We start from the raw sequence: 23,310 nt of genomic DNA on the forward strand, positions 1-23,310 counted from the left end.
CTGTGTGGGTATATCTCATATGTGTGTGTGCTTCTGTGAATACGAGAGTGTATGTCTGTGTTTGTGTGTGTTAATACCAACGCACGGAGGCAGAGGAATTCTGCACGACAGAGAAATATAGCCAGCTGATTTTAAAGCCAGAAAGAGCCGCATTGAAAATATAAAATAGGAAAAACATAATCCGAAATAGTGTTTCACCCATTTACAAATACACTTTGGAAAAAATATTTGTCTATAGATATTCCGAGAGATATTCTAAATACTTAAAAGGTTACTCAAATAAAAGATAAAGTCCTAAAAAAATAAAATATACATACATACATTTACATTTATATTCGACATGCCATAATACCGTTCAAAGGTTATTTTAAACATATAAGGAATATTGTTGGGTATTCGCTGTCATTATGTGAATTTATATTCATCAATTATTCATCAGTCAAGTATTTATTAGTTTATTGATTTAAGTTGATTTTGAAGTTCTGCAATAAAAGCAAATTCATTTTGTTGTCCGCCGCCCAAAATATAATTAGTATTGGGATTTACCAGCCTTTTTTGGGCCATAGCCAAGAAAGAGGTGGACCAATTTCTGGCACAAAAGCAACCGTAGGCCATGAATTTATGAGCCGCATAAGCGTTTTTGCATTGTTTTGCATTCACCTTGAAGGCCTTGGATCTCAGAAGCTTTGGCAAAGTACATTACAAGACTTTCTGCAAAAAACTTCCCACTGAAAAGCACTCACACACACACATACAACAAAACTAATTGAATTAAAACTAAATGCAACTTTTATCCTAAGCAATTACGAGAGTAGAAGGAGTGGCAGCCAGGGAGGCAGGCCAAACATCAAGCCATAGAAATACATTTTCATTTCCATTTCTATTTCATTACAATTTCATTTAAGAGAAGCTTAAAAGCGCACCAAATGGCAAATGGCTGCCTGCCGTGGCAATTATTTTTGTAGATTTTCCACCATACCCCACCGACCCCAATGCAAGCAAACAATGGAAAACAGGTTGGTGGAAAAAAAAAACAATGAAAAAGCACCTGTAAAACAATAGACACAGAGGCTGGCTGACTGCACGAGCAGAAGGGCCGGGAGGAGCACCAGCAGGAAGCAAATAGAAACGAGGCGTGCCTCGAGATTGAAAAACAAGTTAATAGCAATAGCTTTGGTTGGCTTTGGCTCGCTCTGGTCTGTTCTGCTCCGCTCTGCAATGGTCCTTCGGCTTGTTCTTGGTTCTCTCTTCGCACTATACAAACAAAGAGAATTTTCCAATTTTCACAAATGCTGTTTTCTTATTGTTCTGGCTGGCATCGTGTGGCAAGTGGAAATGCTCGTTCGTGATCTCCCAAGGAGGTTTCCACTCACGACTTCGACTTCGGTGATCTCCTCACGCACTCACATCTGAGACCTTCACCTACATCCTTCCTTTTCGGCTCGGCTGAAGTAATTAATTTACTAAACACACAAACACACACTTACAAAGAGCTATCTGCCACACATGTTCCAGAGGAGCTGCCGGGAGAGAGAGACAGTGGGAGGAAAGCCCATAAATACTTTGGCATATTCAATATTTTATTTATTCGGAGCGTGCCAACTGGCAGTCCCTCAAGGCTCTCTCCTCCTCTATATTCTCAGGCAATTACTGGTCTGTAATTTCAGTCTCTTTACGACTATACCTCTAGTCTCATGTGCTTAAGCATTTTTCAATTGTCTTTTAATTGGATGCGGGGGCACAAAAAAAAAACTAAAGGTAAGCAGGGACATTCGAACGGAAACAGAAAAAGAAACTCTTGCGGCTATAAATTTACGCGACTTTGGGTCATAAAATTTGAATTGCCTTTTAATTTGCATATACTTAGGCCCCCCTTTAGGGTCATAACAAAACAGTCTCCGTCCGATCCATTCTAATTACAGTTTCTTAATGAATAGGTGGCACAGACTGACGCTTACCTGCAAAAAGAAAACACAGAGAAAGGGGTGGGGTTGGAGATACTTTAGAGAAAGTTTGGCAGCCTATTTTGCATAAAAGTGGAGTAACTTTGAGATGCTCAACAATCAGTCATCTTCTGGCGGTAATCTCAATGGGAGAAGCTCAAGTTTTTTTATGAATAAACGGATTAAAATATGCCAATTTATTGATTTAATTGGATTTGGTTGAAAAATTATTCTTGATTCCTTTCGAATATTTGAATTTATAACATTTATTTATGTAGAAATTTACTTTTGGTCCTTACTGTTATAACATCATTTGTTATGTGCTACTCTTGGAGAGGGATTTAATTCCTTACTAGAGAGCCTTTCCACTCCATGTAGCCACAAAACTCGGTCGAGCAGAAAGCTGCTTAACTATTTTGCCAACTCATTTTGTTTGGCATATTATTTTGGTTATTTTGCAGCTCACTTTCCTTCTTTTTTTGCATCGCTTCCCCCCTAAAGCTCCAACAAAAGTTGAATAATTTTGAAAACCTATTAACATGTTTGCACTTTCACCTCCCTCGTTCCGTCCTTCGCTTCACTGCCAATGCTACTCGTGTCTGCTCGACTTGTCGAATCGAGTTGAGAGTTGTGTGTGGAGTAGAGTGGAGAGCTGCCAGCTTAGTGAATTTTTGCCTGCCAATAATTTGGGAAATGTTCTCGATCTTTTCCTCATAAACTTGCAGATTTTGCGAGCATAGTTTAGTTTTGCATGTGCGGTTGGGTTTTAATGCCAACATAATTGCCGCAAATAGTTTTCCACTTGAGCCCAAAAGGGAGCGGTTCCGGCAGAGAGGACTAAGAGGTTTAGAAGTGGGATTTGTCTGTTCCAAAATAAAGCACAGATCCTAGTACAAAAAGACTTTTAAACATAGCTGACTGTACAACAGTTGCATAAAGTTAATTTTTGCTTGTTTCCCCCCAACTTCTACCCCACCTCTTTCTCAGTCACTCCTTCTAACTGCTTATGAAACAAAAGTCAAGTGCTATTTCGGGCTCCGACTGGCATTTAAATCAGCGAGCAACAGTCGTGTGTTGCTGTGGACGCACAATCAATGCCGTGCATTGTTTTTCAGGCATCTCTTTCTCCCAATTTCTGCTGTTCTCTCTTTCTCCCTGCGCTCGTCCGACGAACCATTGTTATTATGGATTATTGCCTCATTGGATGCGAGTCATTCATTGCGTATAGGAGGCCAGGGGTTCGGAGCGAGGCGAGGACAGCTCTTTTGCAATGCGTATTTTCAATTTTCCCGAGGCGGGGTGTGCATGAGTATCTGTGTGAGCCAAAAATTCAACGCACAAGATAAACAGCCGAGGCAGAAGCCAGACCCATAGGATGGGGAGGAGATATAGAGTGAGAGAGAGGCAGAGGGAGAGACCCAGGACTCCATGGAAATTAAGCCAATGCCAATGACTGGACTGCGGTTGCAGCACGACTGCTTCTCGGCCACGTTAATTGCTGCGCTTTGTGAAGTCTATCCACCCAGCCTCCTCCTGCTGCACGCACACTGAAGGCATACTACAGCATCAAGAAGAGCTGCACATTTTTTCGCACTGCACTTGCACTCTGCCATATGGAAAATTTACTGCATGGCACATTAAGCAGGCAAGTGGTGATATGATTGAGTTTATGAGTGTCTATCGCTTCCTTCTTTCCCATCGAAACAATTTTTAAAATTAACTACAAAGTTTCGCTCTTTTTTTTTGTCGTTTTTGTTTTTGTTTTGCGATGATTGAGAGTACAGTTTGCTTGGCAGCCTGCTCAATGCAGCGTGAAATGTTCGACAAGTTTTTGTGTGTACGCCCGAAGAGGAGAGGGCCGTAGCCGTAGCCATAGCCGTTCTCGGGTCGAGGCACATTAGTTGCCGACTCAATGCGTTAAGCCGGAGGATGTTATTGATAAACTGTTATTGCAGATGCCCGGGTAATTAGAGTGGCCTGGGCAGTCGAGTGGAAAACGATGTGGGAAAAACTCGTAAAATTAATCAGGAGGTGAAAAATTGAAGCACTCTCTGCTCCACCTACCGGCCATCCTTCTGGGTCAGTTTTGCCTTATTTCCATGCTCGGCAGAGGAAGCCGCAGCATTTCAATTGCTAAACCGCAGAAAAGTAAGTTTTCCCAGGCATCAGGCAAAAACTTTCTCCAATGCAGAACTAGGCAAATATTTGCCCTTCGACTTTGGAAGCAGTCCAGTCTAGCCCCTCGCCGACCAGCTCCAAGTCCAGGCGAAGCGCTTGGCTTTTCCACAGAGACCTCAGGCGCACTTCCAACTACGGGCAGTGAAGGGATGGGAACGGGCATCAAACAAAAAGGAAAATGCAGACAACATTTCCCTTGGCTTTTGTTATTAAAAAATACCTAAAATTACCAAAGATAAATATTAATAACAAGCCGCAGCTAACAGTTGGCTGCCTCATCTGCCTGAACCCTGCCAGATCCAGTTCCAGTGGTTTCTGGTTACTGTTAGCTGTTACCTGTTTTTGTTAGCAGGTATTTTTTAATTTGCATTGTGCGGTGGGGTGTGGCAGGGGTGTGGTGTTGCGAAGACAAACTCAAACAATTTGCGGTTTTCATTAAGTCATCTTTGCCCCCGCTCGCCTCTGGCTCGCCTTCTGCGTGAGCGGGGAGTTTATTATATGAAATAACTTATCCGAGTGGCATGCCACAATACAGGATGCGGAGCACAGGACACGCAGGGACAGATGTCATTAAATGCAGGCGGCAGACAACAAGCATTTAAATAAGACAGCTTATCCTCTCGGACAGAGAATACCCTAAGAAAAAGATTGTACAGAAAACTGTAGCCGAGGCTAGATGCGGCATCAGGCTTGATGCGATGAAACTCAAGAGAGGTGCGATCGTCTAAATTAATCCCAGATCCAGTTAGAGCATCACCTCGTCGTAGAGGACTGCATCATGCTCTCTCCCATGCAGATTGTTAAATGTAAGCTGCAGAAGAAAGCGACTGATGGGGCAGGTCTTTTGGGGCAGGTCGAGAATCTCGAATTCAGTGCATTTAATAGTTTCCATTTTGTTGAATTTCTGCTGCTTGCGGCTTTTGACGTTGGCACTTCCGTTTCCGCTTGAATTATCGCGCACAGCGGGTGGTGGCGCAGGGCGTGGCGGGTCGACGGGAAATTGCATTAACTGCGGCAAAAGTCGCTGGCAGCCTTTGGCTTCCCTGTCTGCGTTTAATATGCAACTTTTCACACACATACACCCACACCAACACACACACACCTTGCACTGGCTGTCTTGCGTCATTTTGAAATATTTGTGGCATCAAATGCAGTCGTCAACTTGATTAAATGTCATGCATAAAGCAACAGCCAAGCTGCAGATGAAGATGGAGTTGCAGATGGGTACATAGAGAGAAGAGAGGAGAGAGGTGGAGGGAAAGGAGACCTTGTGACAAGCAAGAAATTGCAAGGCGTTTCAATGAAAAAAGGCAAAGAAGAGGGATTCTGTTAGAGGGAGGGATAGAGGAAGAACTAGCTAAAAGGAGCTGCCAGGGGAGAAGGAGGAGCCAAAGTGACATGCAGATTTGTTTGCCAGAAATATTCCTTATGGTTGCTGCCTGCTGCCTGCGGTTTCTGTGCGATTACCCACGGGGGGAATGCTTGCGGTTACCTTTTTAGGGAGCGTGGCAAAGGGTAGATCAATTACCAAATGAAAAATGACTGCTGGCAGCAGGTATTCGGTATTCCTCAGATATATGTATATAGGAAATTTCATATTCTGTTTGAATATTTGTACTCTGTTTCTTTCATGCTTTTCAAGAAAAGAGTTACTTACTCCTGTGCCTTCGATAGAGCATTTAAAAGCGTTATAAAATAGTTGTACTTTGAGCGAAAACCTCAGCCTCTCTGAGATGTGCAAATATTTGCATAAATAGAAGAACTACAAATTTGCATAGATTCGACAACAGCTTTGCTCATCTGGGGCCCGCCCAGCTCCTCATAAAAATTATTTAAATCAATTTGCATTTGTTGAATCGAGTTATCCAAGCTGTAGGGGAGCAGCAACAGCAGCAGCAGCTGCCGGGAAAAACTCAGTTGTAAATTAATTAAATTTGTTTAGGCCAGCTTCCAAGAAGAGAAATGATTACACATACAGAGTGTTGACAGACAGACAGAGTTATCAGGACGGACACGGCCACACTCTCGAATGATCATTACTTTAATTTCTTCTGACAAACGAACGCACAGCACAGATAACATACAAATGCTGAATATATTTGTAAACTAAATCAATTTATTTTCCATGCCTCGGAACAGTGCAGGCCTGGTGCTGAGAGCAGACTCGAAGGCGCCGCACAAAAATTTGCAGCAATTTGTTTCAACATCCTCCCTGGCCCAACACACTTCCTCAGCATTTGATTGAAAATGCGAATTACTTATGTACATACATATATAGCCGAGCATCCTGTATGGTGGTATGTAGGGCGAGTGGCAAATCTAAAATCAAATCAAATCAATTTTCTCAAATGTTACTTGGCAGGCCCCCAATCCTAGTCGAGCTTTGACGAGCTCCCTTCCTGCCTGACTGTTCGTTTGCCAGTCCCACGGCATTGGAGTAACGGCCTGATTGATCGAATTTGAATTTTTGTGGCACATCTCAACCAAGCCGCTGACGGTTGGCCTTTAATTATGTTCTCCTTCTCGCTGGGTTGTACTATATGTGGTGGCATATAAGCTAAGGTCACAGTAGCACCCTGCGAACGCTTTCGGGAAACCCAACTTTCGGGCATGGGGTCGTCTCATCTCAGCAGCTATTTGACGACTGAGCAGGAAACAATGGGGAATTCGACTACTTTTTCTGGCCAAACACCATTTTTCAAAAGTATCTGAAATTCGAAGTCATGTAGTCCAAAATTTAATAGAGCCTGCCACTCTTAAGCTATCAGATTTTTAACAGTGCTGTTAGGTAGCGGGAGCAAAGTCTGTTATTACGAAAATAATTTCTTGCAACTTAAAAATAGTATAAAATTTCAAATTAAAAAATTTAAGGTAAAGTTTTACTCCGCAGCCACATCAGAGAGGTTTTAATTATGTTTTTTTTTTTGGACAGATTAAATGGTCCTTACTAAATCACTAATTTGAGAATGATAAGGTGTCTTTCAAGATCCTTTGCAGAAATTAGCTTAACCGTTTTTCGATTAATTTCTAAAATTGCACTTGAAACTTGAGACATTTCGAACGAAAATGTGCAGATTGGCTAAATTCATTTACAATCGTAAAATTATAATAAAGTTGAGACACTTGCAGCATCTCTGCAAAATTTCTTTAAATCAGAGAAAATAAGCTGCTTGCAACATGCATGGAAGTCAATGCAAAAATCCGATTGTCTTGTAGTTTTCGATTTAAAAAAATGCAGCATATCTTTTTTTTTTTATATAATATACAATTTAAAAATAAAATAAATTTGCCATTTTAAACTGAAGGCGTTGCCACGTCTATTTTTATACATTCCTCTCACTAATGTGAGCTTATATCAAAAGACTAATTTTAAAAATATTTTTTCGTTTGGATGTTATTAATTTTTGCCACCAAAAGTGGTCAAATTCCCCATAGTTCAATGAATTCAACCACCCCTACACACCCATACGAAGAGAGAGAGACACACATATGTATGTATGTGTGGCCATAGCCATCTTTGTAAGAGTGAGAGAGACAGACGCAGCTGCAAACAAGCCGCAAAAATTTTCGAAATTTTACAAATTGCTATTTTATTGAGAGTCAGAAAGCAATGGAAATATGAAGAGACCCAAAGCGGGACACGGAAGCCGTGAGACGGACGACGGACGACTCCATTTGCCATTACTTCTACACCTCTCTTTCACCAGCTTTGTGTGTGTGTGTGTGTGTGTGTGTGTGTGTGCACAACGAAGCAGACATAATTAGCTCAAGAATTTTCTCATCAAATGTGCAAAATGGTCGAAACAGCAAGCCAAGTGTTGAAAAAGAGGCAATACGAAAAGTTATGAATCAAAATATATGTATAAAGCGGCGAAAAAGAGAGAGATATATAGTAGATATAGAGAAGAAGAGAAACTTTTTTTACGATTTCAATAAAGTTGTTAACTTTATTAAAATTTTTGCCTCAGCAAGAAAAGTTGTGCAAAAGCCAGCCGAGCAGAGAATTACTATAAGAAAATACTTTCGACGACGTCCACAAATTGACAATTTAAGTTCGAGTTGAGAAAGGGACAGCGAGAGAAGTGGCGAAAGATTAAGAGAGAGAGAGGGAAAGGGAGAGCGAGTGAGCAACTAGCGAAAAAGTTGAGGAGAGAAATTGCGCATCAATGAAGCATAAATGCATAATGCCAATGGCAAGTCTAACTAATAAATGTTCAACAATGAAAGGGGCAGCGTCAGTGGCAGGACACTCATCCTCATCATGGTTCTGGTTCTGCTGCTGCTACTCCTTCTCCCTTCTTTTGCATCTGGTCCTGCTCCTGTTCCTTTATGGCCATCATCGTTACATGCTAAATTACACGCCAAATTGCGCACAGCCAGCCCTTTTGCCTTATTGATTCCGAGAGCAAGAATAGAATCCAGCTCGGAATCTGACTCTGAATCTAAATCGAAATCGAAATGGGTATGGGGTTATGGTTGCCCAATGCCAATGGGTAGTCGTAACCAAAATCCAAAGTGCTGGCCACTTGTGCCATAAACAAATCAAATATTTCTCATATTTCTACGATTTTTACGCATAGATGCATCGCCGGAGAAGCAGTTTGCAAGGCAGCTGCAAAATGTGAGTGTTGCATACAGCCAGGTGAGGCTTGGCCAAACGAAAAGAAATGCATAGTTAAAGTTGGCATTTTCCCCTACTTCCCCTATTTCCCCATTTCCCTTTCCATCTTCTTTTGTGTGAGTTGTACTCATAAATTCATCATTTAATCAGGAGAGAGGGTGGTGGGTGCACAGTAGCAGTCATCGATAGCCAGCCAGAATCGTTTTACGCCTCAATGGCCATCAGATTTATTGAGCGCGTTTTCCTGGTTTGGTCTGCGGATTTGGGCCCGTTTCCTTTCCTTCCTACATTATCCGAAATCGCCCTTTTGGAAATCAAAGACAAGAGAGAAAGGTTGCTAAGGAAAGGCTTTCTGGTCGTACATTATAATATTTTTACTGCACTTTGCTTACAGTCAAACCCGTTGGGCCATTGGAATTTTCCTCTTTCTTCCAAAACCTGATCATAGGAATCCACACAATTCGCAATGCTCACAACTAATTTCCACTTTTTACAACAATTTGTCTGTGTCTATGTGGATAAAAACCTATCTATGCCACATAATTAAAAACTCAACTTTATCAGCAGATAAACAGCACAAAAAAATTGCATAAAAAACAAGTAAAGGCGGTGGAAGATAGCCGGAAAGAGGGGAAAACATGAGTTAAACAACTAAAAAAACAAGGTAAATAAAAGGTAAAAATTATGAAGCACTTCATATTTCCATCCTGGCAGCATCCTCCTATCGCCCCTTTCCTCTCTCCTTTTCAGATTCCTGGATGATTCCCCATTCGAGAGCCCAAAACGCAAACCAAAGTCTGGGAACGGGAGTGCAGGCAATCAACACAAAACGACCTCGTCAACAACTCCGGCTCAAGAGCAAAAATATCACAAGTGGGTGGAAAAAAGGGAGACAGAATGGGAATCTGCTGGAAGCTGGGGCTGGGGCTGGAGCTGTGGGCTCGGGTCTGGGGGCCACATCATCATCATCGACATCACCCCGGGCAACTTTGTTGCTGCCACCATAGTTGGCAGAGAGAAAAAAGTTGTGTTGAGGGCCGTTTCTGGGTCCTGGGACTGGTTCTGCGGGGAGGCCCTCTTTGCCGATTGCTAAGCAACGCAACAGTTTGCCATGGCTATAATACGTTATAATTTGTTATTGAGTTCTGTTCAGAGCAGCTGCAAAAATGCAGGAAAAACCAATAGGAGAAACACCCAGCAGCCGTAAAAGGTTGGGTCTGCGGGATGTGGTGTGTGTCTGAGTGGAGGAGTAGAAAAGATGTGAAAAATTCAAAAAGAAAAATAAAGGAAAAAAAAAGAATGGCTAGCTTTAGACCGAATCCATAGATACCCTTGCATATGAAAGTTATGAAAGCTTTACATTCCGGATGAACTAAATTTGTATCATATTACAAATAAGATTACTTGTCCGATAATCGAATTTAATCAAATAATCAGAGAGGGAAAATAAGACAGGAAAGAGTATCTGATTGTGTCATACGCGTGTTCTTCTGGTGCCGTTGTCCTTGTTGTTGGTTTTTGGGAGCCATAGAGAGAGAGAGAGAGAGAGAGAGAGAGAGAGAGAGATGGAGAGCAAAAAAATGTATATATGATTGGCAACAACAGCTTTTTAGTGCCACAGTCGAGTCGAGTCCTTTTTTTATTTATAACATATATTTCATGTTTCCTGCCCTTACTCCTCTCTCCTCTGCTATCTGCTCGTATTTATAAAAACATACACGCATACATATGTACATACATATGTACATATGAACATTCATACATATGTATGTACATACATAAATATATAGAAATCTTTCCTTTTTTTGCTGTCGGAATTCTGCTTTATGAAATTGATGCTCGAAAATCGCACTCAATTAGTGGGGATTTTATATTTATTTATTGTTGCTGTCGCAGCGGCTGCTTTTGGGATCAACTGAACAACTGAAGAAGAACGAGGAACGAGAAGGACGGACGGACGGCACGTGTGTTCTTAGAAGGGAAATTGCGGATTCTGTGAAATCAGTTGCTTGGCTCAAAGGGTGTCAACTTGTATACGCTTGATTAAATTTATTGCTTTGTGTGTTTGAAGGCGAGCATGGGTGAAGCAAAGAAGTGATTCGTTTTCGTTGTAACCCTTGAAGAGGGTTCCTTAGACCATTAAAGAGTATTCGCCTCCTAAGCAGAATGTTTCAACTCAATTATTCCTACTCCTTATTTATACATGGTAAATATTCTTTCCTACATATCTTGATGTACAGATCGTAAGGTATAAGTTACAGACGATTTCATCTTGACACGGTAGCAAGTGCCAAGAGGACATATTTTTGTATTAACGAAGCAGCAAAAGCTGATTGGAACAAAAATACAACCACCTGTTGCCTTAACAGATTCAGAAAGCTTTTCTGCTAAATTAACTGAGTCGAAAGTATATTCTGCATTATATTTGACATGTAGTTGCCGATATTTACTTTCAAACATGTCGAAGGAACTACCTATATCTGTTTCTTTTTAGTTTCGAAAAAAGGACACAATTCAAATGTAGAACACATGTCTAGTGAATGTAAAATATGAATGTAATGTAAGAATAAGTTCGAAACTGTTTTTTTCACTGCGATGTTTGTCTTCTCGCCGCAAGAGGCCGCTTTAAGTTAAAAGAACGCCACCTGTGTTCCTTTTTTTGCCCAAATGAAGTGCCACGCCACCTAGCGGCTTTTTGGTACATTATTGTGATGGAAGTCATTCGATAAAAGTATATATCGATATTAAAAAAGGATGTTAATTCGAAAAGAGAGCCTATCAAATTTGAATAATGAAACAAAAGAAGCGGCAGTATTTAAATAGCCAAACGTATTGAATATTCTGTAACATTTTTAATGGATATAATTTGTTGTTGACTGCACCATGCGTGTTTGGAACTTAAGAAGATACACAATTATAGGGACAACTGGTGGCAACGATCGCCAACACATCAGAGTTTTTGTTTCTTGATCCCCTCACTATCGATTCCACCTGCCCACCGGTCCCATCCAGTTGTGGACACGAGTTGTGGCAGCGGAGCAACGCCAGGAGGAGGCTATGTCTGGTAAGTATCTCTGTGGCGGGAACGCTTAAACACAGGCCATTTATTTTATGCGTTCTTAAATGACAAGCCCCAGGATGCGGTCCAGGACCAGCAAGCAGGAAGATGACGGGAAGAACGGGGGGATACTTGAGTTGGGGCCAGAGGCATAACGATTACATTAGAAGCGAGTAAAATTTCATAAAAATTCTCTACGTGAGCTGCCTCTTTGAATATGTAATGACGCCACGGAGAGAGTGCAATTTAAACACGCACACACACATTGACACACTCAAATTCACACACACACACGCTCTGAGTTACTAATACTCACGTGGGGTAACCACAAGCGCCAAAAATTCTATTTGTGGTTTGAGCGGCCAACTTTATTACGGCTAAAAGTATGCACAAAAAAAGAGAGTGGAAAGATGTAAGCCCCCCGGCGGGAAGGGCAGGAAAAAAAGGGGAAAAATATATTTTACTATCAATTTGCAGGCCGGCATTAATTTGGGCAAATTCTCGGCTCTCGAGTTGGATCAATTGTGGCCTACGTTTTATTTTGCGCCAGCTGTGGAGAAGGATTTGCTAGTGGCTAAGGTTGGGAGTGTGGTTGTGGGTGATTATGGGCCACCTTTCAGAACTCTGCCTTTCCTGGCTGTGCCAGCGCCGCTGGACAGTGGGTGCAAAGATAATCACGTGGAATAAATTCTACCATGAAACTATAAAATCTGAAAAAATCGAATCACAATCGATCAAATATTTCCTCCAAATCTATGACTAATCTCTATAAATTATATATTTACACTTTCGCTTTAGTTTGTTCCACTGCTCAACAATCCCATTCAACGTGACTAGGCCGAACCCATCGAGCTGGTCGGGATCTGGCCAGATGCTCGTAGACTTCCTGCGGTTTTCATTACATTTTCGATTTTGAAAGAGTACATTTTGCAATCGTCGTCGACGTCGTTGTTGGCCTCGTCATCAGAATTCGTCATCGTGCTTCCCATGCCACCAACTCCTCCCTTTCACTACTCCACTCCAACAGTTTCGGCTGCAACTTAAGCGGCTTTTCCCCCATTTTCCTATGTGTGTGTGTGGGTGGGTGGGTGTGCTAGAGAGAGCTGCCCCGGACGGCGGCAATTTAGCTAAAACGGTGAAGCACACGCCTACCTGCGCCCACAAAAACGCACTACACAAATTACTATTTATGTGAGTGCCCCAATGGGCGCCAGCGCCAGCGGCAGTGCCTTTCCACTCCCCTCTGTGGCACACTCCGTTGGTGCGGTTGAAATGAGCAAATTGTATGCGATTGTGGCAGCCACAAAGGAAGGAAAAATCTACACAAAAAATACTATACTGTTCGAAAAGAAGAACAGGCTGCTCCTATGCAGTGTGGGGCTTTCTCTGTGCTGAAATTTGGGTCACGTGGTTAAATTCTCCCACCTCTGGCTCCTCGTTTTAACATATTTTAACAAGCTTACTTAAAATAAATTAGATTCACTAAAGCCCAAAAAGGGCAAGCCTCGAATGGGGAGAATATCTAAAGCGATGTTTGAAACAAATGTTAAGAAATCAGTGTCAATGCCCAGAGGATAGCCACAAAACAAACAGGACACGAAATGGACATAGGTCTGGCCTTGAGGCGTATCTGCTTTTACAGATACTGAGGGTTGAGACTGAGGTTTTCGGCCAGGACGAGGCAATTTTATGGCCAGACACGCAATTTGCGCCCTCGTCTATCTTCTAGTGTATGGGATTGTGCTCTTGTGCGTGTAAATGAGCCAAAAAACAAAAGAAAAATGGCCAACTATTTGCCATTTTAGTCACAAGGGACCAGACGACTTGGCCGGGTGCGAAGGATGGCCAGGCTAACTGTTTGGAAATTCGATTATAGCCCCGAAATGAGAGGAGACTCCACCATGACGTCAGTGGGCAGCTCTCAGCTGACGGAAAGGATGACTGGCAGTACTGCAACTTTAAGGGAATACACTCTGGTCGTACATCTGACTGATCAAGCAGGATAATAGGCACCCGTTTTGCCGGAGTGGGTGGCGCAGACAAATTGTATGTGACTCGGCGGACTCAGATATTTATAGCCCCCCAGCCAGTCTCAGTCCCAGTTCCAGCTCCAGTCCCAGTCCCAGTTAACCCTTCGTTCAGCCCTACTACCAGGCCAAGTCCCTGTCTCAGCCACAACTGGGAAACTTGACGGGCAATTTGGCAAGCAAAACTCTGGTAGCGTAACTAACATTTATATTTGTCGCCAGGAGTGCCGTCTGAACAAACAAATGTCACACATAGCACGACGATGACGACGGCGACGGCACAAGGAGTGGCAGGTCGGGATTGGGAACTCCCCTCTAGGACTGACTTTGAGGTCTCGTTGTTCCGCTCCTGTCAAGCGGCCGCCTTTCAGCCTCGCATGCAAATCAGCGAGGCGACGGGATGCAAAACGGGTAAGGCCGTTGGCTTGGCCCGTGCCCTTCACACGGAAAGAATGGGCCAAACAAAATGCTCAATTGGATGTGGCAGCTCGTTGTACTTTGTCTGGGCATTTGCATTTTCCTGCTTTAATAAATCGGTGGAATTTTAAAAAGGAGACTGCTTTAATCTTGCTGTTCCACTGACCCCTTCATAATTATTAATTAGTTTTTAGTCGATCGCCAAGACAATACAAATCCCAAAAATATTTCATTTATTATTATCAAAACAAAGTCATTGGCAAGAAAGCAGCTTTGAGTAGAAATTCGTACGAGTTGGCATAAGCCCTTCATGTAATATTCCATTCATTCAATAAGAAAACAAACAAACGTCGACCCGCTCTCTTTGTGTTTTATTTTTTGGGACCACTTTCTAGACCACTTTTGGTGAGTTCCCTATTGGATTTGGAGTCTGGCTATCGCCGCAGAACTAAATAAAAACCATTCACTTACGAAAAATCCCCAACAGCCAACAACTAACCAAATGGACAACGAAAACCAATTCAATTTGATGTACGAGCGTCGAAATAAATCTGTGGGTGGAAGTTTAGTTTCCTTTCCTCTCAGCATTACTAGGGAGAGATCCTCTATGCTCGTAGGGCCAAAGCAAATTAAAATTCAAATACTTTTGCCTGTTCTGGACAAACAAGTGCAGCGAGAAATTAAATGAAATAAATTTGGAGTGCAGATTTTTAATCAAAAAGAGAGGGTTATAAAAGGATTAAAAATAAAATAGGGATGTGTGAGAAACGCGTCACAACTTTTATACCCGGCACTCAGTACCTCATCTGCACTTTAGCGGTTATTTGTCAAATTTTGCATTTTTTCTTCATCTGTCATCTACATCAACAACACTGCTCACGCCAACACGCTCCTTTAGCTCGCCACCCTCCCCTATAGACACACACTGCAGAGGCAGCGGCAGAGGCAGCGGCAGAGATGTGTCAGGGGGAGAGGCCATAAACAGCACGAAGCAGAGTGTGAATGCTGCGGGACGGGGTGGGTTTGGCTACTGCAAATTAATTTCTTCATTGTGGCTATAATAATGATCCAATCGGATCCCAATTTGGTGATCTGATAGATATGGTCATTTCCTACGGAATGACGTTTTTAGTTTTCTGCTATCTTGTAAATTGTAGATTGAGGTTTTCGCCCTTTTGCGAAGGCGGAAGGGGGCGTGGCTCAATTTTGAAATACACTGGTTTCAGTGTGAGCATACAGAAGTCTGGAGCCAAAATTTGGTGGCTCTAGCTCTTATAGTCTCTGAGAACTAGCCGACAAACAAGACGGACGGACGGACGGACGGACGGACGGACAGACAGACATGGCTCAATCGACTCGGCTATTGATGCTGATCAAGAATATATATACTTTATGGGGTCGGAAACGTTTCCTTCTGTGCGTTACATACAACCGTTATCCGCACAAATACAATATACCCTATTTACTCTTCGAGTACCGGGTATAACAATGGAAATACTCCCACAAATAGGAACAAAGATTCCTCATACGCACCATGACTGTGTGACGCTCACAACACAGCAGCAGCAGCAGCAGCCCTACAGAAGGGGATGAGGAGAAGGAGGAGGAGCGGTAGCTGCAGCATCAGCTCTGAAATTCTAAACTGTCCGGCATGTTTCATGCACAAATCCCTCAACTGAAATAGATTTACGTCGCTGCCAGCCGACGGCAGGGGGTTGGTCAGATGAATGTTTGGATGGAGGGAGGTGCAGGGTGTGGGGAAGGGTTTTAGGACAACTGCAATTGCATTTGCGTTTTGCTGGCCATTTTTGGGGTCTCTTCTGAAACGGCTGCATGCTCTTGGCTTTGGCAATTTATTTGCAAATATTTTTCAGCATCAAAAATATGCATTCCTTCCCCCATTCATTGTGCCAGACTGCAGCAATTGTTAAATTGTATTCATTTTGGTACCTCTCAATAGTTTTAAGCTGCAGCAGAGGATATGGTATCCAATTGAGGCACCATGGAAATCTATATTTTTACAGGATATTGTCATTGTGTAGGACAAACCAACCTTATTAGACTAAGCTTTCAGCTTTGTCTGGATTTGTTTTTCTCCCTTTGCGCATATGCCACATTTCTCATGATATTTTCAGCAAAATTTATAAACCAGCTAGCAATAAGAGTAAAGGTGGATGGTAGAGTGGAGTGGTGCTGATGCGAGTTTATCCTGCCACTCAATTGCGGAGCCCATTGACACATCTCGCTTTTGATTTGCCAAAGCCATTAGCACTTGCAGAGAAACAGGTTGTCTGTTGGCTACCGGACGAATGCAAAAATATCACAATAGCCTGGCAGGACACTCTTTTTCTCACTCTCCAACATTGGGACACTAATTCGCACCACACATGGGCACACACAGTGACTATGGGACATGGGGACACACTCTCAGAGATACAGGGATATAGACACGCAGGTGACCAAAGCTTTTCCCTTTGCGTGCGTGGCCTGATGAGTTGTCACATGTCGACGCCTGCAATCCGGCAATCCGGCAATCCGACCAGTCCTGTTTCCCCACTCTCTGGCTCTCCAACAGCTGCCTAAGTGCCTGCCTGTCCGTGTCTGTGTCTGTGTACGTGAACGTGTGTGTGTGTGTGTGTGTGTGTGTGTGTGTACGTCAAAAACAGTTGGCTGAAAAACTATTGAGATGAAATTATGCAAAGATCGGCTGCAAACATTTTTTTAATTAAAGGCATTTTTGACTGGACTTCGAAGAGAGAGAGAGAGAGAGCCATGTCGAAACCATTGCTGGACAGCTGGCTTGTTAAATGCCAAAAACACGCTTCACTGATTCACCAGATACCAGGGGGAATGAGAATGCGAATGGGAATCGGAACTGTATAAAAGATTTTGCAGCTGCAAAAATTTTGCATCTGGCAGCAAAATTCGATTATTCTATTCCGCTTCTCGCTCTCGGGGTAGCCTAGCAGTTGGACTCGACTCGGGATTCAGTCATTTTCATTTAATGCTCCAGCTGTCAAGACTTTAGGGAGCTCTATCCTTCATTTAGTTTTAGGAAGACCCATTAATGGCCCAGTAAATATTCAAGAAAATACTCGAATTAAATGTAATTATCTAATCGCCCAATTGGCGTCCCTCATTCCGTTGGAGATTTCTTGGATGCCCTTCTATTAGGCTCGGACTTAATAAATCATTTTAATTGTAATCTTATCTTTTGTGGAAACTTCTTCCATTGCTCTTTTGTCAAAGCACACAAGAAATTAAGGAAGGGGTCGTCACAGCAAACAAAAAATAAACACAGACAGAGAGTGAAAAAGAAAGCAAAATATGGCCAGGCTGAGCACTCTTCATAAAAGAGGAAAAGTCCACAGCAAAAGACACATAAACCAACAAAGAAATACAGCCAGCAGCCGGACCAGTGAACAGTACCCTGATGGTGGCAGAGTGGATGCTCAGCCTGACGATGTTACCGCCACGAGGCCTCGAGGCCTCCTCAACCAGAGAACGAGATGCTGCCACAACTTTGCCATTTATGGCGCTTCATTTTTAAACAACAAACACTTGGCATAGGACGCATCACTTGACTTGATTTTTAATTGTGCTGCTGTGCATTTCAATTGAAATATTAAAGCGGGTCCAGACCCAACAGGCTGCCAGACAACTCCGGCCCCCACTCGCAGAAATCTCTCAAGTCTCGCAGGGATTTCAGGCCCTATTTGGATGAATATGGACATGCGCCGCACAATTTCTTTCAGTGCAGCGCAGTTCATCCTCAGCACTTGTTCAACAGCCAGACCGAGTCACACGCCAACCCAACACAGACAGTCGTCTGTTGTAGGCCTTTTGAGGCATAAAGATAACTTAAGTTGTCCCCACCGGAGGGACAAAGTTCAGCAGCAAAAGCAGTAGCTCTTCGGCTCGAGGGGAAGCACTGGAGTTTTCCATTTTATGCCAACAGTTGAGCAGTAAACGGGTTGAGAAGGATAACAAGGAGGAAGCTTACAGTGACACGAGAGCGCAGTAACCAGTAAGAGCGTTTGTGACGGTTTCTCCATGGAGCTGGCTACCATATGAGTAGCGGCTCTCTGGTTTCAAGCAAATCATGAGCTACTTAGCCATAGACAGATAATTGAAAATTCCATTTGTGGCTGCGTTGGGCAAATGACCCTCAGACTGAGACCGGGAATTACATATGTGTGGCTAATGAAATTACTAACAAAGTAGACAGGCATCAAAGCTGGCTCTGTGCAGCGCTTCCCCAAATATAACAGACTCCCGATTGTAGTAGAAAAACATAGAATTAAAGTAACATATTCTTGTTTCATCGATAAAATTTTTGTTTTAGTCGATTTACATTTACTTTTGAAAAACGCAGGACCAAGCAAAATTATGCTGAAACATCCAACAACCCGCAGAAAGAAGTCTCTGCCGCCCAGGGCCCCTCACGTCCCCATAATCGAGCGTCCCTCGAAAGGAAGAAGCGCCAGTCCCCTGAGGATGTCCCACATCCAGCGGCAGCCGGAGCACCAGGGCTGGTCGAATCCTGGCCAGAATGTGTCAGACGACCTGAAGCAACGTCTTCTGGCACTCCAAATGCAAGTGAGTGCGTGGAAGGCCATCAAGAAATAGATTCAAGATTTGCTATTTATTTTACAACAGAGTTTAAGTGAAGGTCCACAATAAATTGTTACGGCTCCAGAAATTTGACATTTTTTGTATATTTTTGTTAAACAATTCTTCTGCCACCACAATGGAAGTATACTTTCCTAGCAACACTTTCAACGGACAGCAAAAAGAAGACGGAGGAAAACTTTATTCGGCACTCAATAAAAAGCCATTGTGTGCGGAGGAGTCGTTGGAGGAGATTGTTAGTGCAGTTTTCCAGTTGAAAGACGGCGACTGTTCGGAAAATTATCTCTGAACTTGTGGCTGTTGACCAGCAGAGCGACGACAATTTTTGTTGAGTGTGGTGCCAAAAATAAAATTGTTATCGTAAATACTTCTCTCTCGCTCTCTTGAGTCCTTTTTACGGTTGAAGTCAATAATTGTATCAACCAAAAGAGAACCGGGTCCAACTTTATGCCGTAGCAATTGAAAGAGTTGAAAGAGGCCACCTTTGGGACGCTTTAAAAATTGGCAACAGGAGGTGGCACAAGCTTGAGTCATTTATTTATTTATAAGCTCAGGGCCAGAGCCAGTGCCAGACAGACAGTCGGAGGAATCGAGGAGATTGTTTGGCTATATATCCACGTCCCACAGCTGACTAATTAATTTTACACCGTTTATCGTTGCGTTTCACGCACATATAGCTTAAGCCATACAAATCAATCACCAGATGGGTCTGGCATGGGCAAGTGAAGTTCCCTGTACCCCGAGGTCAGGTCTGTGTCGGCGGCCAATTAGCAAAGCATACACACAGTACACATGCTCTTTGCATGGCGCCAGGCCGCCGCCACGAGTACAACGGGACAACCACGACAACGTCAGCGTGGTAAGCACTTAAGACAGATGAATGAAGTGGCAAACATGGCGGACAGCTCCAGTGCCACTGTCAGTACGAGGCCCGAGCGTCCAGCTCAGAGGCGTCGACTGGCCGCCGACATTTACAAATCAGCAGTCATTATTTATTGGGCTCCCAGCGAACCGAACTTAACAGAATAGAGCCGGAATTGGACCCAATCCAGGGACTGCTTTAAATGATTGTAGCAAAGGTTTTCCTTATCAGTAATCTTAAATTTCTAGAGAATTCGTTTCATTTGAAAATTAACAAAATCTCGCGTGGGTGTCATCAGCAGTTGGAGGGGATGAGAGTATGTTGAGAACTCCAGGCAAAACAGACACTTAATAAGCAGAAAAAGTTACCGGCAAGAAATATTTTGCAAAGTTCAGCAGTTAAAAATGAAATGTTGCAAAAAATTTAAATGAAAATTGGATATGATGAAGTCGAAACTTCCAGCCAGAAGACAGACTGCGGTTATGACTGGGCGAGAGACTGCGAAAGTGGCTCCAACTTCTGGTTCCTGGGTTGCAAGACTTGCGTTTAGTTTCCCCCTGCTGAGTTTATGGCAGGGAGACTCCTTAATGGCAGTCCCTGCCCCTGCCTACCGCAGTTACAGCCAGACAGTCACTCAACATGAATAGCGGCAAGAGGCTAAATCGTTGACTGCTGGAGATCTCCTCATACTTCTCTCACTCTTGGCCCAAGCCTAACCAGCGTTTACAATCTGCAAAAAAAATAAGGCGAAACCGAGGGAAAAAATAGACAAGTTCAAGAAAATACGGGGAAAATGCAAGAAAAGGAAACAGAGCGAAAGCAAGTGCAAATAAAATGGGAAAACCAAAGCAATTTTTTAGCTTCATTAAGTAACCGCAAAGTTTGTTTTATATGCGGTAAGGGTTAATGTCTGAGAAATTATGGAGTGAGTGATACATATGAGGAAAGCAGAGCAGGAAACGAAAAAAGTTTAAAGAGTTCTGGCCATTAGATCTTGAATAAAGTAGAAACACTGCTCAAAAAAAAAAATATATATATATATATATTTGAATGCGACATTAATTTTCTGATTCCTGAATATCAATATAGAGAAATTGTTTTAGGAGGTTTTTACGGAGTACTCTTATTTTTGTGCACATTTTCAAGGTCCGCTGCTTCAGAGGTGCTTCGAATTGTAAGAAAGTGCGGGAAACATTGAAAACTTGCAGGTTGAATGTAAGCTCTATACGATATATTAAATAATAATGTAAGGTCATTATATGTAGATTAATTGTTAATAAATCGTTTTCGATTGTTTTTATTGAAATATGCAATGTTGTGTTCGGGTGTATTTTAAGCTTTATACTAAAAATTCTTTAGCACACCACTTCCCCAAGGTTCAAGTTACATATTATTAACCAATTAATGCTGTTAATGCTCTTTGCCCGTTTTTGCCCCTTTTCGAAAATAGTACATTTTGCAGATGCCTATAAGTTCACTTACGCAGCACTGCTGGAGGTCAGAGGCAACAACAATCGCGAAGCAGTCGCAATAAAATTTTGAACTGTAGAAAGCGTTGACGGAAACTGTCTAACTGAAGACGGAACTATTAAAATTTCCACGAAAATGATCAAATATATTGCTTTGGTAAACAAGTACTAAGAGAAATACAATCGCATGTTGGAGCGATTCATATTAAATAACATCATTCAATCAATCAATCAAATATATTTTTTAAAGTTCAAAAATGTTTCAAAGCATAAATGATAAAGGCAGGAAGCGTGGTCCAAAAGACTAAATTATTTTTTCGCATTTCTACTTCAGTCAAACAAGAAGTCTAGAAGTCTAGCTTTATTTTTAGGATTAATGGCAAAAATTTGGCATTTTACCCAGTAGCGTTGAGAGCCGAAAATATCAGAGCATAGAAGAGAGAGAAGAGTAAAATCGAGAGAGGGAAAGAACAAAAACTGCTCAGGCCTATGGGTTTCTCTTCGCCTTAGTTTTTGTTCTTGTGCTTTCTTTTTGTTTCCTTCTTTCAGAGAAGGGAGGAAGAAAAGGAGTAAAAGTGTACACAAATTTACTTTTTTTTATTTGAACCATTTTGGCGACTCGTTATACGAGTTTATTTTAATATTGTTAATTTTAAACCATTTCTAATTTTCTTTAGTTTTTCATATGATATTTTAGCATTTTTCTTTTTGTATTTTTTTTTAAACTTTATATTTTATTGGTGGGATACCCTTGTGTTGGGGTCCTGTCGATTTCCGTTCGAAAGAGAGTTTTTATTAGGAGCATGTCATATTTGGTTTTAATAAATACGTTTTCAATTGAATTATTTGAATTATTGAATATTTTCTAGTTTTTTCGTATTGTGGGGTGCCATGCCTCGTCGTAGTATGGAACTAGGTAGAGTGTTTGGTTGTTTAAGGGATCATCGGCCATCGGCAGTCAGCTCACGTGGCATAACCAGCGCAGCAGTGCCACAACCAATAAGATTGAGCAAAAACATCTTGCAGTGCAATAAATATGTATATATCTGTGCAATATCTGGTAAATTTGCTATGCATTTCTATCTTGTCTGTCTGTCCGATCAAACTGGAGCTTAAACCAAAACGCCAAATTTTAATGTAATTATACATACAAACATATGTACATATGTACGTATATGTACAAAGCGAGCAGGTTGCACAGTGGTCTTTTTTAATCACTTAATCCGAATCACTAATAAACTCATAAGAAAAACATACTCCACTGTTGGTAGGAGCCCTGCCAATGCCCAAAGAGTTTTGGCCAGGAATAGAGCCACAGAATAGCCAGAATAGACTAGGGAAAAGGAGATTGGCTGCATTTTATGTTAACTCAGCAACAATTGTTGGAATTGGAATTGGAAGGTGCCCTGCTCCAACTTTGCAGATTGTTCGGTTTGGTTGGAGCTTTGCCTGGGCGTCAGCTCTGTTTCTGGCTCTGGCTTGGGATTGTATTTGGTTTGGCCTGAAGCACGGCCGGGAGGAACTTAAATTTATTTAGCATACAAAGCGAGGCAGATGCTGACTAAACCACTGATGGAGGCATATTCTGGCTTTTTGCTATTTAGCATGCCTTCTTAGTCATCGTCTTGATCGTTGCCGAGACGGTGGAAAAGGCTGCAGGCGTAAAGCTTGGCTACCATTAAGCTGCCATTTCGACAATTTGTTATTTCACTGCCAAGCTGATGCCAAAAGCTTCGAACTGGATTAAGTGATTGGCATTCAATCAATAATATTTTTTCTCTTTCCACTTCCCTGGAATAATTATAGCCTTTACCTGTACGTATGTACATTGGGTACATTGTACGCCATGTGGTCTGAATGCATTTGGCTAATCCACAGTTGGTTGGAGGAGGGGGATTGGCATATCAGCAGATCTGACCGCTGGCGAGTCCTGGGAATCGACCATTGTGTTGTTTTCTACTCCGTGTCCGGATACAATTTAAATCAATTATGTGTTTGTAATCCTAAGCATATAATTTTGCAATACAGTAATGAGTGCAGAGCCCCATTCCAAGAAAAATAATGAGCCACACAATTAATGGGTAGACTCCTTGTCCATCTAGT

At 42.2% G+C, this 23,310-nt stretch overlaps 2 protein-coding genes across 3 annotated transcripts in view; one reads left to right on the top strand and one right to left on the bottom strand.

Annotated features, from left to right (window-relative positions):
- Positions 1 to 23,310, bottom strand: part of LOC117895768 (CUGBP Elav-like family member 4) — a 272,251-nt gene that overhangs the window by 240,250 nt on the left and 8,691 nt on the right. The gene's annotated exons all lie outside the window — the stretch shown is intronic.
- LOC117895772 lies at positions 18,584 to 18,942 on the top strand. The gene has a single exon (XM_034803668.1). The coding sequence runs from the start codon at positions 18,634 to 18,636 to the stop codon at positions 18,871 to 18,873; it is 240 nt and encodes a 79-aa protein (XP_034659559.1). The 5' UTR covers positions 18,584 to 18,633; the 3' UTR covers positions 18,874 to 18,942.

Source organism: Drosophila subobscura, chromosome J (genome assembly GCF_008121235.1).
Source record: "Drosophila subobscura isolate 14011-0131.10 chromosome J, UCBerk_Dsub_1.0, whole genome shotgun sequence".
Lineage (NCBI taxonomy): Eukaryota > Metazoa > Arthropoda > Insecta > Diptera > Drosophilidae > Drosophila > Drosophila subobscura.